Source organism: Sceloporus occidentalis, unplaced genomic scaffold, assembly GCF_023333645.1.
Source record: "Sceloporus occidentalis isolate IW3139 unplaced genomic scaffold, rSceOcc1.0.p SCAF_7, whole genome shotgun sequence".
Taxonomy (NCBI): Eukaryota; Metazoa; Chordata; class Lepidosauria; order Squamata; family Phrynosomatidae; genus Sceloporus; species Sceloporus occidentalis.
In genome coordinates this window covers 56,000,389-56,013,725 of record NW_028316987.1, presented here as the reverse complement: position 1 = coordinate 56,013,725, position 13,337 = coordinate 56,000,389, and the positions used below count along the sequence as shown (strand labels likewise).

At 38.2% G+C, this 13,337-nt stretch overlaps 1 protein-coding gene across 2 annotated transcripts in view; it reads left to right on the top strand.

The window, feature by feature from the left end:
• CREB5 (cAMP responsive element binding protein 5) overlaps positions 1 to 13,337 on the top strand; it is a 308,617-nt gene that overhangs the window by 100,897 nt on the left and 194,383 nt on the right. For both annotated transcript variants that reach the window (XM_089533032.1, XM_089533033.1), the window contains exon 6: positions 4,322 to 4,494. In XM_089533032.1, coding sequence (XP_089389158.1) covers positions 4,322 to 4,494 — 173 coding nt within the window. The remainder of the gene's footprint in view (positions 1 to 4,321; positions 4,495 to 13,337) is intronic.

The window sequence follows — 13,337 nt, the reverse complement described above, 5'->3', positions numbered from 1 at the left end:
TTCCGTCTTTAAATACCTGAAGGCTTGTCATGTAGAAAATAGTGAAAGCTCATGTTTTGCTGCTCCTGAGACTAGAACACAAACCAAGTGATCAAATTACAAGAAAAGAGATTCTATTTAAATATTAGGAAGATTCTCATGACTGTAAGAGGTATGACAGTGGAATAGACTGACTGGAGAATGGTAGACACTTCTTCTTTCATGGTCTTTAAACAGAGGTTGGATAGCCATATTTTGGAAGTGTTTTAGTTTTATATTCCTGCATGGAAGCAGGTTGAACTACATGGTCCCTGTGATCTATTCAGCCTTTATGTTCTATAATTGTAAAAGGAGGAGATCACTACCCAATAGGTTGAAATATTTCAGCTACTTAGTTTTAAAGCCCCCGGTTTTGTTTTGTTTTTACTAAACAGGTTTTGCATATTAAATATGAATAACACATCCCTGAACTTGACATGTACATTAGGAATGGGATTCAAAGAACATGTTGGACAAAGACTAGTTATTGCAAGGGTAGGCAGGGCCTATCTAATACCAAGATCATGAAGTCTCAGTATTTAACTTTTTGCTTGTGTTTGATTCGGATTGTTTAACTATCTATTTAGGTTGGATTAACAGAACGGAATAACTATATTGAGAAAACAAAATTTCACTATTTTTCAATATAATATTTTTCTAGCTTTTTGTCTTTGAAAGGCAGGCTAAAAACATACAAGTGTGCAGTCTACAGATGTGATCATATGCTAGAGTTATTGGCTCTGCATGTTTTTTCTAGTTTTTCTTTTGTCCTTATTGACACATTGTGCTAATTTTAATTATAGTAGATCAACAATAGGGTCCTCTCCATAGCTCTAACTACTTTTGAGTTACAGTTCCATAGTTCCATATGCCAAACTAGGTTCTTTAAAGGTAGGGTGAGAAACAAATTGAACCAATAAAAAGATAGATCTTGTATATCATGGTGAGGAAATTGTGGCTCTTCAGGCATTGGTAAATTACTATTCCCATCATCTCTCACCTTAGGCTAGACAGTCCAGGGCTGATGGGGACTGAGATCCCAAAATATCTGGATGGCCACAGGTCCCTGGCATTGTTGTGTCTTGTAAAGCATATATACCTTAATCAAAACTAAAAACTGTAAGGCTGTTCCCAAGTTGTTATTGATATACTATAAACAGCTCTTTTTAAATAAAATAAAATAAAATAAAGATTAATTATTAACATGCAATAAATAACCCTCACATTCTTCTATATTTGCTATACTTCAAAATAGCTAAATGTAAATTTTTTTGGGTGCTTGTTACATATTATATAGTAAAACTATTCTTGAGGGAATTTGACTGAAAAAGTATATAGAAGCAGCTTGCTATTAAGCTAACATTGTAGGGCCATTTTTATTTGGACTAAGGTATTATTTATCAGGTGAATTTGAAGCAAACCACTTATTTTACACAAACTGTTTATTGTTTTCTCTTGGTATTTGAATTGATTTGACTGAAAAGAAGAAAAGAGCTCCAGAGCAGCATGTAATGTTTCATTAGCAGGCATAACCTTGTTTGTTTGCTTTTAAAAATTGCATTTAGGAAAGGAAATCAGTTTGTACCACTGACATTCTGCCAAATTCCTGTTTTATAAATTCCACAGTAGGCATTTATAGGAGGGGGAAATGCTTCTATATTTATGACTTGAATATTAATACAAAATATAAACAAAAATGATAACTCCCCAATTCAATATCCTTGCTCTTTTAGCATTCAGTTAACAGAAAGCCATGCAGCTATCTCAGGGCAACATGTACTAAATGACCTTAATTGTGTTGTACACATTTAGTGTTACTGAAATTGCACTGGAATATAACAATTGCTTTGTGTGGAGTAATGTTTGAATGATGATGTCAGGCAATTGATTGAGAAATAAATAACCTTTAGTTCATATAATTTATAGGTTGTCCTGTTTGAAGTTTAGAATATACTTGTATCACTATCTCTTGAAGCATCCCTATATTTTCCATATCAAACAATATACTGTAACATTAAAATGTTCACAACATGAGTTTCATGCATTTTTGAAAATGTTTCTGCTCCTTTTACATAAAATTCCCTTAAAGAAATCTAAACTTGATAGTAATGTAGTTGCTGGTATGTCCGGTATACATTGTATGCTATTGTGCATGTAAAAGCATATGTCAAGAAGATAGTCTGTCAGAGACTGAAAAGACCATGGATGTGTCTGGAAAACAGGAGGAGTCTTTCATGATTCATTTCTATTGATAATTAGAGGGCACTTCTAATTGGATCATGTCAGAAAAATTAAGATAAAAGACCAAAAGCACGAAAGGCCTTGCATTTTTGAGCAAAGCAGAAGAGTTAGCAATGTTTATGATAGCTGAATGTCAATGATGAAATAAGGAAGCCATGTCAAACCAAGAAAAGAATCTTACTGCTGTGGGGGCTTTCTGTAGAATGTACTACAAATCTATCTCTACCCACTTTATTTTACTCAAATATACCTATATCACTGGCCTAAAGGCTCCCAATCCCTTCTGATCTTGGAAACTAAGCAGTGTTAGTTCTTTGATGGGAGACTGCTAATGAATACCATGTGCTGTAGGCTATGTTTCAAAGGAAGTAACTGGCAAACTGCCTCTGAATATTCCTTCCTTAAGAAAACCCTATGAAATTTGTGGGGTTACCATAGATTGACAGGTGACTTGAAGGAGCATGCACACAAACACATACACACCTGTACTGAAGATGTATCCAGATGGTTATTGCCAAACTTGATGTTTTTCCATCTGTGTACTAAACCAAAAGAGGAGAATCTCATAACATGACTCTTGCAATGAAGAGTGATCCTACAATTACAGAATGAACAAGCATAGATAGTAGTTATTTGATGACTCTCTCTCTGGGAAAATAAGAACACTCCTCCACAACTGAGATTAAAATATTCAGACATCCTCTGAATAATCTAAGTATAGGGGCATCACTAGGGGAGTGCAGGCTGCACCATGTCACACTCTAAGGAGGCATGATGCCACTGCTCCCCAAACATCTGCCTTTTGAGAATGAGAGAGTGTAACTTGAGCAAGGTCATCCAGTGGGTTTCCATGGCTGAGTGGGGATTTGAGCTCTGGTCTCCTGGTGACTTAGACCAACACTCAAACTACTACACCATGCTACACTATCATGGACATAATTTATGTTTGTTTTTTATGCATTTAGATTTAAATTTCAAATCTTGCTTTTCTACTCATGAACAAGAATAGTATACTATTGAAAACCTTATCTTGCTTCACAATAAGGAGTTTATCACACGGGGGACAATTGGCAGTATAAACGCTGATTAACCTGTGATGATCCCACAATTGCACTAATGGTTTTCACACAGCGTCATGTTCAAAGAGAGATTATCCCATGAATAACCTGTTGTTATCGCACAATTGCACTAATGGTTTTCACACAATGTCATGGTGAACCGTGATTAAAGTGCCATTAACCTGTGAATAACCAGGCAAGAAACAGCAGCAAATAATTCACCGGATTTTCCTGTGAATGAGTTTTTGCTGTTTATTGCCTGGTTGTTTACAGGATAATGGCTCTTGTGTTAATCTCATTTTAATTGCGCTTTAATGTCAGTTGCGTGATTTTATAAGGTTAGTCACTGTTTAAAGTCCCAATCGCCCCCCATCCCTCTGTATAATAAACTCCTAAGAGAAGTGGTGAGGGGGGCATGGAGCCCTTCCAAACAGATAATTTCAGTAAAGCAGTATTTAGAGGGTCATATAATCTACATACCTGCATTAAAGCAACAGTGAAAGAGTGGACAAACAAGTTGAGTCAAAGTTTTGGACCAAGACACACACTGATTCTAGAATCAGAAGAAAGGGCTTTTTAAAAACCTGGTTGTTAATCTAAATCTGTCAAAACCAATTCACTCATCATTTTCAGTGGATCTAGTACAGAATGCTAAATCAAAGTGTCACAGACTGACTGGAAAAATCATTTTGAAATGAAATATATATATCACACACAGGCAAATGGATATGTGAAAACTCTCTATATTATAAATCATGAGTTAGATACACAGAAGAGTAATTAGTCAACCTTCAGGTATTTTCAGTTTGTGTTCCACCGTAAAAGCAAAAAGTTATTTTTCATTTATTTAGAGCGGTTAGACCAAAATCTATTGATGTGCATTTTGCCAGGAGCTAATAACTTTTCATTTAGTGACATTTCTTGATCCCTAATTTTAGTCACATGGAAAATCTAAACAAACGAGAGCATCAAATTTTGTTCCCCCCCCCATCTTCTGTCTACAGAATATTTCAATGCATAACTCTGTTGGAGGAGCTATGGCAGCACCTGGGACACATCAACTCTCAAAACCAAGGATGCCAAACCATGACACCAGCATTGTGATACAGCAAGCCATGCCATCCCCCCAGTCAAGTTCAGTCATCACACAAGCACCTTCCACAAATCGGCAGATTGGGTAAGAGCATCCTTGGCACTTTTAATTTTGGTTTCAATGTGGTGTTTTCCTACGTTTCCCCGCTAACATGATGCATGATGAAGAAAACTCATTATATGATTAAGCACTAGAAAAAAAATTTCTTTTTCTGTATAGTGTTGCTTACACAATTATGGCAGATAATGCTTTCATTTGAAAACAATGGCCGGTTACAGACTGGCACTTTAGTGCGTGACGAGCACGCACTAGGGTTACAAAAGGGCGGTGCTTCCGCATCGTCCTAACCCTAGTGTGTGCTCGTCATGCACTAAACGGCAGCGGCCCTTCCATACGGCCGCCGCCGTGAGGATGTCACGGCCGCGCCGCCTCTAGACAGGGCGGCACGGACGTGATGTCCTTGCTCCACGCCAGGGCGCTTAGTGCGCCTTGAACACGGAGCAGGAAGGAGCTCCATTTCGGAGCTCCTTCCTGGTTTAGTCCGCTGGGCGCAGCCTTCAGATGGCTCCTTTCTCTTCTCCCCACCGCTGCGGGGTGTCCTTGGGGCTTGAAGCCCCAGGGGCACCCCTTTTCAGGCTGCGGGGAAGCGGCGTTTTGCTGCTTCCCCGCAGCCTGAAAAGTGGCGGATCGGGGCCTCAGTGGCTGCCGTTCTGGCCGCTGAGGTCCCGATACTCCGGGGAAAGGGGCGGGTCCAGACCGCCCCAAATGGGCGGTCTATAACCCGCCCATATTCCTTTGTTCAACTGAATAAAAGGTTGCTGTCTTAAAAATCCCACATTTCTTCTGCAGAATTTGGAATTTATAGAACAGTTTTTCAGATAGTACCTGTACTGGCACCTCCTTTCACAATAAGCACCTAAGCAAATTTATTAGGCATAATAAATTATTTATCTCCTAATGTATGTTTTAGGCATCTATGGTTCAGTCTCGTTCTAGTGGAAGGTCATTTTGTCCATGTTCTAAATATTTTGTATAAAATATCTTTCAACATTAGCATATGCTTAAAGGCTACACCCTGAACTTGTACAAATAAGAATCTCAAGATGCATCTGGAGATCTTTTCAGATATCAGTTTTTATTTTAACTGCACAGCTGATACATATTTTGTTTCACATATTCCAGACAATACAGATACTCTGTGCAAACAGCATTGTGTAAATGCTTAAAAAGACGTACCTCCATCATCTAACACTAGATAGATAGACAGGGTGGGAGGTGACACAAGGCGTTTCACCTTTGGGCACTTTATAACCTAGAGTTCTATTACTGCTTTCAGAAATAGGCTTTGAATAAGATCTTGTCTTTCTTGTTCTGATCAAAATTTCTTGGACAAAGCAAATACGAAAATTAAAAATAACGTCACTTTTGTGCAGCTGTGCACAATTTCTTAATGTAGCCTTGTATAACATCTTGGTTGAGGGTAAAAGGGTATGTGAATGACCAATATCTGGCATTGTGGTTATATTTAAATAAATTATAAATGTATAATTATGTTGTTGTTGGCAATGGGATTTTGATTGGGATGAAAAATACTAGGAGGATTTGCTGTCTTGGATTTTTTTTTTAAGGGCAAAATAGATCTGGTAATGAACTGCAAATGTTTCAGAAAACAATGGTGTAATGGTCTTACTGTGTCTTAAGTGGGAGCAGAATCAGGCCCTTAAGGCTATAAAGAATTGTACTTTAGCAACATTCTGATTTTTATCACAACTGTAGATAGTTAAGTGTCAAAATATGGCCCAGCCACCTGCAAATGTTTGCATTGGCTGCACTCCAACAAAAACAACAAATGCCAAGATAAGGTTTCATTCAGACTGTTGTGTTCAAGCTTCACTTCTGCAAGAGAGGCTGGGATTCATCTGTAGACATGTGCATTGCATTCCAAGGAGCAGAGTTAGGTGTTTTTGGAATGGCTAGAAGTTTTATTTCTGTGCTTTTCTTGATGCTGCTTTTGTTTATTGTTGTCTTTCCTTCATTTCCCTTTCCTCTTCCTCTTTCTTTCTTTCTTTCTTTCTTTCTTTCTTTCTTTTTTCACTTACCCTGTAGCATGATGAAGTATGTGTCCAAAATGGAAAAGCTCTAGATAACTGAAAAGATAAGGGCTATTGTTAAAAGATTGCTGGTGCTGCCAATGATTTTGTACACATGTTATTTCGGATATTCATGTATATCTGCTTCTGAACAGACTATGAGTCAAATTAATGATAAAAGGAGGAGAATCAGAATGTAGCAGCCTTTCTTGCTCTCAGGAAAAGTACAGTGTAGGACATTCCTAGCACTACTTTAGAGCTACCAGAAAGCATGAATACTTCTTATCATTTCAGCAAGCGGAAAGCTTACTATAACCATCCCAGATGTTGCTGGACAATCATTTCTTTTAAAGCAATAAGTACAGATTGTGGAGGAAGCAATCATCTGACTATGTATGTTTTGAAGTTTTAAAACATGTTGTCAAGGAATAATTAACCATCAAGTGTTGCCTTTTTGTGACTAACAGCAAGCATATAATTCTTGTGATAAACTACCCAAAGGAAAGATAGTGAGGTCTAAAACACTGTGGAAAGATAAGAGAGTGTAAGAGTTCATTTTAAAGGCAAGGAAATTGTGATAAGCGAAATGCTCCCTCCAGATCATTCACTAAATTTACATTTCATTGCAGTTAATATCAAAATATAGTTAACTTAAAAGTATTAGCAGTTTTATTTTAAAAAAATAATAATAAAATAAACTGAACAGAAAATAATATGGTTAAAAGTCCTACTTGAACATAGCTAAAAATATGCCACTATTATACAGTATTTATTATTTCTTAGCAAATTTCTTCATGATTTAATTTTGCTTCTGCACAACAAGAAGGGTCTCCAATTAACTCCCAATTGTCTCCCATCCCCGACACTCTTTTATAATAATGTGTAGTTTTTATGATCACCAAAGTATATTCAACACTTTAGAGCCACTGATTCAAAACATACCATTTTACTGTATATACTCATGTCTTTTATACATTAAGTCAACTTATAGTCAATTATATACAGTAGTTGTTTCCAATATTTTGAAATTAAATTATATTACATCCATTTAAAAATGGCTCAGTAAACATTAGCATTCATTTTTGAGTAGCCCAGTTCACTTAGTTTTTTGTTAAGAAATTTCTTCATCCAGTTGTTAGCCCTGAGTAGAGTAGACCCATTGAATCAATAGGAGTTACCTATGTCTTGGCTTGCTATTCAACAGTTGATCAAATAGGCCTTCCTCTTGTTGGAATTAACCAAAAGGATGTCATCCTAGGAGTGCAATATTGTACATAGTAAAGAGTCTCACTGAAATCAATTGAGTGGGATTATGCAGGTTAAGAGACAGATCTTTTTCTTAGTGCAATTCACCAAGAGCTTGTAATATTAAAGGGGGGGGGGGGGACAAATGTGGGTAAGATACACTGACTCATTTTCATTATCAGTAATATTGTACTAAATTTTATATCTGTCAGAACTTGTAGTAGGGGAATGGAACATCCTCTGTAGCAGACAATAGGGATTCAGCAGGTATTTTTCATTTTTGAGTTATTGTTGCAAAGCTGCATGTGCTATGAGCTATTTAACAACTCCAGTTTCTTGAGAAAGAATGGAAAACAAATTGAGTAAATGAATAAATACTGACTTAAGCTTTCAGCATTGCTGAGTCAGCAAAATCAAACAGCTACAATAATATCCACATGTGTCACATTAGGATTATTTTTTGATGGTATCCTGAAAACATCTTAATAGTATGTAAAGAAGAGATCGAATTGTTCTAGCTCTTTACCTGAAGGTCCTTAGAAAAGTCTGAAGTGTTGATAGTGGAACACCTAGGTGTGTCCTAAATCTAAGGCGGGTTACAGACGGGCAGGGGAAGACGTCTTGAAGGTGTCTTCCCCTGAATACGGAGCCTCAAGACCGCCCGCCCCGGGGGCGTGGCTAAGGTGGATGGGGCTTCCACACTGGGGGTAGTGAAGATGCCTCACCTGGGGCCGTTTCTTACCCGCAGCTTCCATACCGCCGCCTTGCAGGATGCTGCAAAGAGAGAGGCAGCTTCCGCACGGGCAGCCAAAAACGCGGCTTTTTTTCTTTTGCCGGTTGGCAGATGCGCAGCTGTGCAGCTGCGGCGGTCAGCACCGGCGGCAGAAAGTGTATGTGCACATTTAAAGCACCCAGGCCCCTTTAAACTTTTTCCCCCGCCCTACCCAAGAACAAAGGTGGCCTCCTGCCAGCTGGTGATGGCATCCTTGTCCGCTTGCACGTTGCCAGTCTCACTGGCATCATGGATGCCTCCTCTCCTTTGCTCCCCGTGCTCTTGCTGAATCTGCAATGCACAGCCACAGCTGTCACCGCTGCCACTGCTGTCCCCCTGCCATCCCCCATCACCTCCCTTGTACATATGTAAATATTTAAAGTTTTAGTGTTTTTTTTATTGTTAGGTGAAAATGGCGCAGGAATGTGTGTAGGGGTTCACTTTAAATTCCAAACTTTCCACAATTCTAGCAGCGCATGCGTACATGTTGCTCTAGGGTTAGGGTTACGAGCATTAAAATAGAGTGCAGCTGTGCCGCAGCTTCCACAGCTGCCTGGCATCTGACGCTGCAATTAAAGCCTGACTGCAAACTGCGCATGTCCCGGGACCCCGACTCATTATGCGACGCAGCAGACACGGAGCTTTTAAATGGGCAACTTAAATTAGCGGCGTAACAATTCTGGCGTATCGGTGCAGCAGCTTACATACGAAGATGCGCACGTACGCCGCTTATCAAAAAGAAGCGGGAAAAAGCGGCACCTTTTTAATGCCACTTCTTCCCACTTGGGGTGTGCGGGCGGCGCGTTCATGACGGCATTCAGGTAAGGCCCGTCTAAAGGCTACACCTTCATGACGTCATGAACACACCCCTTTTTGCCCGTCTGTAACCCGCCTTAGTCTAATGAAACTGGGCTTCTTTGCTTACAGTTAGCTGTAGAAATCAACATTCCTTTAATGTAAGTCTACATATGTATTACAGCTGGAGAGGTTAAAAAAATAGTGTTTATCCATTCTATGGGGTATTTTGTGATTAATTTTATTTCACTTTCTTTTAATATACAATTTTAAAGGACCAAAACTTTTTTTAAAAAAATAGTAGTGACATAATGAGTAATGCAACAAGTTATTTAAAAGCTCTTGTAGGATATTGGGGGGAGGGGGGCTTTAGAGACTTCCATAGTAAATTGCTTTTTAAAAAGTAACTTTCCGAGTTCTGATAGAGATTGTTAGTCAGCAAAACAATAGCTTGGGACATGTGCTGATGAGTATTAAATGAACAGACGAGAGGCCTTTGAATCCTTGAGAAGTCAGAAAAACAAAGTTTTTTAATGCAAACAAGCCGTTGTAGATGTTTGACTTCTATTAAGACACAAATATAAAATTCTTTAAAAATTATTCAGAGATTAATGAAGCCAAATTTGAATCAGTTTCCTGAGAAATCTCCCATTAAATAACCCCTAATTTGTGCTCTTTTCATGTGGTTTATTTTGCTAAGGTTTCGTGGTACTGTTTTGAAATCTGTCTCAACTGAACATACTTTCAGAAGGTTATAAAATGATAGCCAGCTCATACAGTCCGTTCTGACTGGAATCCAGTCTGCTTTCAGATTGCTTGAAATTTTCTTCTTTCATAATTATAGTTCTCTCTTCTTTCATGACTGTGGATTGAAATCCATACAGTAATAAAATCTGGTAATAAAAATACATTAATAAAAGAAATGAATACAGAATATACACCCACAAATAGAAAATGGCAACTTGATGAGAGAAGAAAAATACATTTTCACAGCACTGCCATATAGCTCCAAGTTACAGTGTCAAAAAAGCCATCTACATTAATCCAAGATTCTTGAAAAAAAAAGGTCACGGCTTAGACAGAACTAAAGAGTCAAGGTTCAATGAATATCGGTAGGAGTGGATTCAGCGGGTTGGTGCCATATCTAGTTAATGGCATTCCACCCTCGGCAGGAAGACATGTATGCAGGATTCAAATATGTTAAAAAGGTGGGGGGGGGGGGCGCCTTGGGGAAAACGTAACAAACTGATTGGGATTAAGAATGTGGGCTTTGAAATCCTCATCTGAAAACTCCTCCTCAGTCATGGACTTTCAAAATGGCCTTTGGCAAGCCACTATTTGCTTATCCTTGGCCTTTCCCCACCATCTGCTGTGCAACAGAATTATAATACTCATCTGTTTGAGAAGACTTTTGTTTGTGGAAACCTTTCCAAACTCCATTACTCTAAATCAGAACTTGGAAAGTAACATTAAAAATTAGTTATCATGTGTGTTCCAAGAAAAATGTAGTTGCTGCATTGACCATTTTAAACGTTTTCCCCCATTTATCAAAAGTAACTAAATTGTTACTTTTAAATGCCTCAAGACCTCAGCATGAGCCAGCACTTGAACCTTGTTGCGTCCTTTCTCCACCATTTAGTGAAGCCACACCACTGTAATTATAAAAGTAAATAAAATAAAATAAAAATTACCTACTTACCACAAAGGGATGTTATCTATCACCAATTTACAGTCGCAATTTGACTTAATTACACCTTGCTTATTAGGAAAAGAATAAGTGTCAAGTAACTGGTTACTTACGAGTTCTTCACTAAAGCAGGTGTGGACCAACAACTCTTTGCTAATTTACCATTGCTAATTCTGTTCTGGTAATGTAGAATTTACTTTCCATCAGTGATTTACTTTCCAACTGGTTGGCTGATGAAGTGTGAGTGCGAGATGTACCCTAGGCCTCAGTGAGAGCATTGATCATTCACCATTAACAATAAGGATGACACAGTGCATTGAAGGATGTGTAGATTCTCATAGATTGAGTAGACGCCTGTTCTCTTCCCCCATCCTGCCCAATCCCTGCCTAACACATGGACATAGCATTTAGTGCAGAGAGAATGGTGGGGTTGTAAATATTCTCTCCTCGTCCCCTTCGTCAGCATATTAGGCTGGCATGAGTGGTGGTTTTTATTGTTTTTATTGTATAAGGTTTTAATGTTATGTTTTTTATGATTTTATATTGTTATGTGGAATGTTGGAAACTGCCTTGGTCTGAGAAAGGCGGTATATAAATAAAATTTTACTTACTTACTTACTTACAATGGGAGATTTCTTTATGTTTTCCATGCTGTCCTTGGTTCAATTCATTCATGGAGCAGAAGAAACTTGTAGTACTACAAAAGGCAGCCTCAGAGATAGGAAGACACTGAGCTAGCAGTCTCCAGGTACCTGGCTGCTACACCATGTATATGCTTGTAGTGAAGTACTGTCATTTGGTGTAATGTGGCAGATATCACCCTGCTGTATCCAGTTTCTGGGGCTTGTGGTTGAGCTTTTGCTACATTTTGGCATAATGAGCAGGGATGGAGAACCTTTGACACTCCACAGATTTTTTTTCCTTGCATCTTCAAGAAGGCCCACCCAACATGGCCAACCAGTATGAAGTGACTGCAGAATGTGTAGTCCAAAATCTCTAGAAAGCCAAGAGTATTTCACGCCATCCTATAGGCACTAAAAGAAAGTGTAGTCATAATCTGGGAAACACTAGGTAATGGATTCACTGTAACTGAGAGCCATTCCAACCAGCTTCTTCGTATTAGCCTTATCACACGAGGCCATCAGAAAGCAGATAGACAGATACATCTGAGGGACCTCTGAACCCAATTAAAGTTATGCCACAAAGAAATCAAATTCATGTGGTTTGCATTCAGAAAGTTACATTTGCTGGGCTCTACTTGCTTTTACTTGGTAACCTAATGCACACCATGTGAACATTTGAAATGCTTTTAACAGTTAAGACTGGCTCAAATAACAGTGAACCAGAGCAGCAATAAAGAATGAATTAAGACTGATTGCAACTCACCGTCAACATTACTCTCTCTCTTTTTGTCCCTTAAAGGAATATATCTCCTGTTTTCTGCTTTTAGAAGTGAAGTAGCCCGCCTATTACTATTTCAAATAAATACTTCAAATGGCAAGTGCAGTAAATTGCACTAAATATGAATTTTGTTCTGTTTTAGTTTCCTTTGGAAACAGAGAAAACCTGGGTACCATTTAAGCAGCAGCTTGAGATATGCACCATTCTGACAGTTCAATAACTCTTGTCATTTTAAATATACAGAAAACCGGATATGAAGCTGAAAGGCAGTTTATGTGGTGGTTACTTTTACCTGGCTTTCGCAACCAAAATTTTATTTTAAACATTAAAATATTGCATTTGTATAGCATCCCTCCCACTCCCAGTAAAAACAACATAAAAAGATGCAGAAAAGAAATGTATTTCTTTCTTTTTTTGCTGTGAAATATATTCCAGCACAATTTTAGGGTCAGATATATCTCTTCACTAACATCTTTTGATTAAAAATTTAAAGCCAAGGAATATTTATTTGGCAGGATCCACTGAGGATAATCCATTTATTTACAAACCTTTAATCCCGAAGTGCCAAGTTAAGTGTTTTATACATGGAAGGGCAAAATGCAATTGTTTAAAATTTAGTTAACCAGGTCTTCAGCAAAACAATGGAAGAGAATAATTCCTTCATGTGTTAAAGATTCCTCTGAATAAATAATGGAGGCCCAGGGGAGGGGAGAGGGAAAGAGCAGAAGGAGAACTTGTGCTAATTTCAACTCCATTATACACATGAAATCATTGATTTTGTGGGATGAGGGGGAAATCTTACCCTTCAGAGGCTGGGCTAAGCAATGAAAAATTAATAAACAAGTACTTAAGTTAAGTAGTTGATAGTGCCTTAAACCATTAAAGAAGATCATGTGTGTAAAAGGGTTTTATAGCTGAACACATACCAAATGTGGGG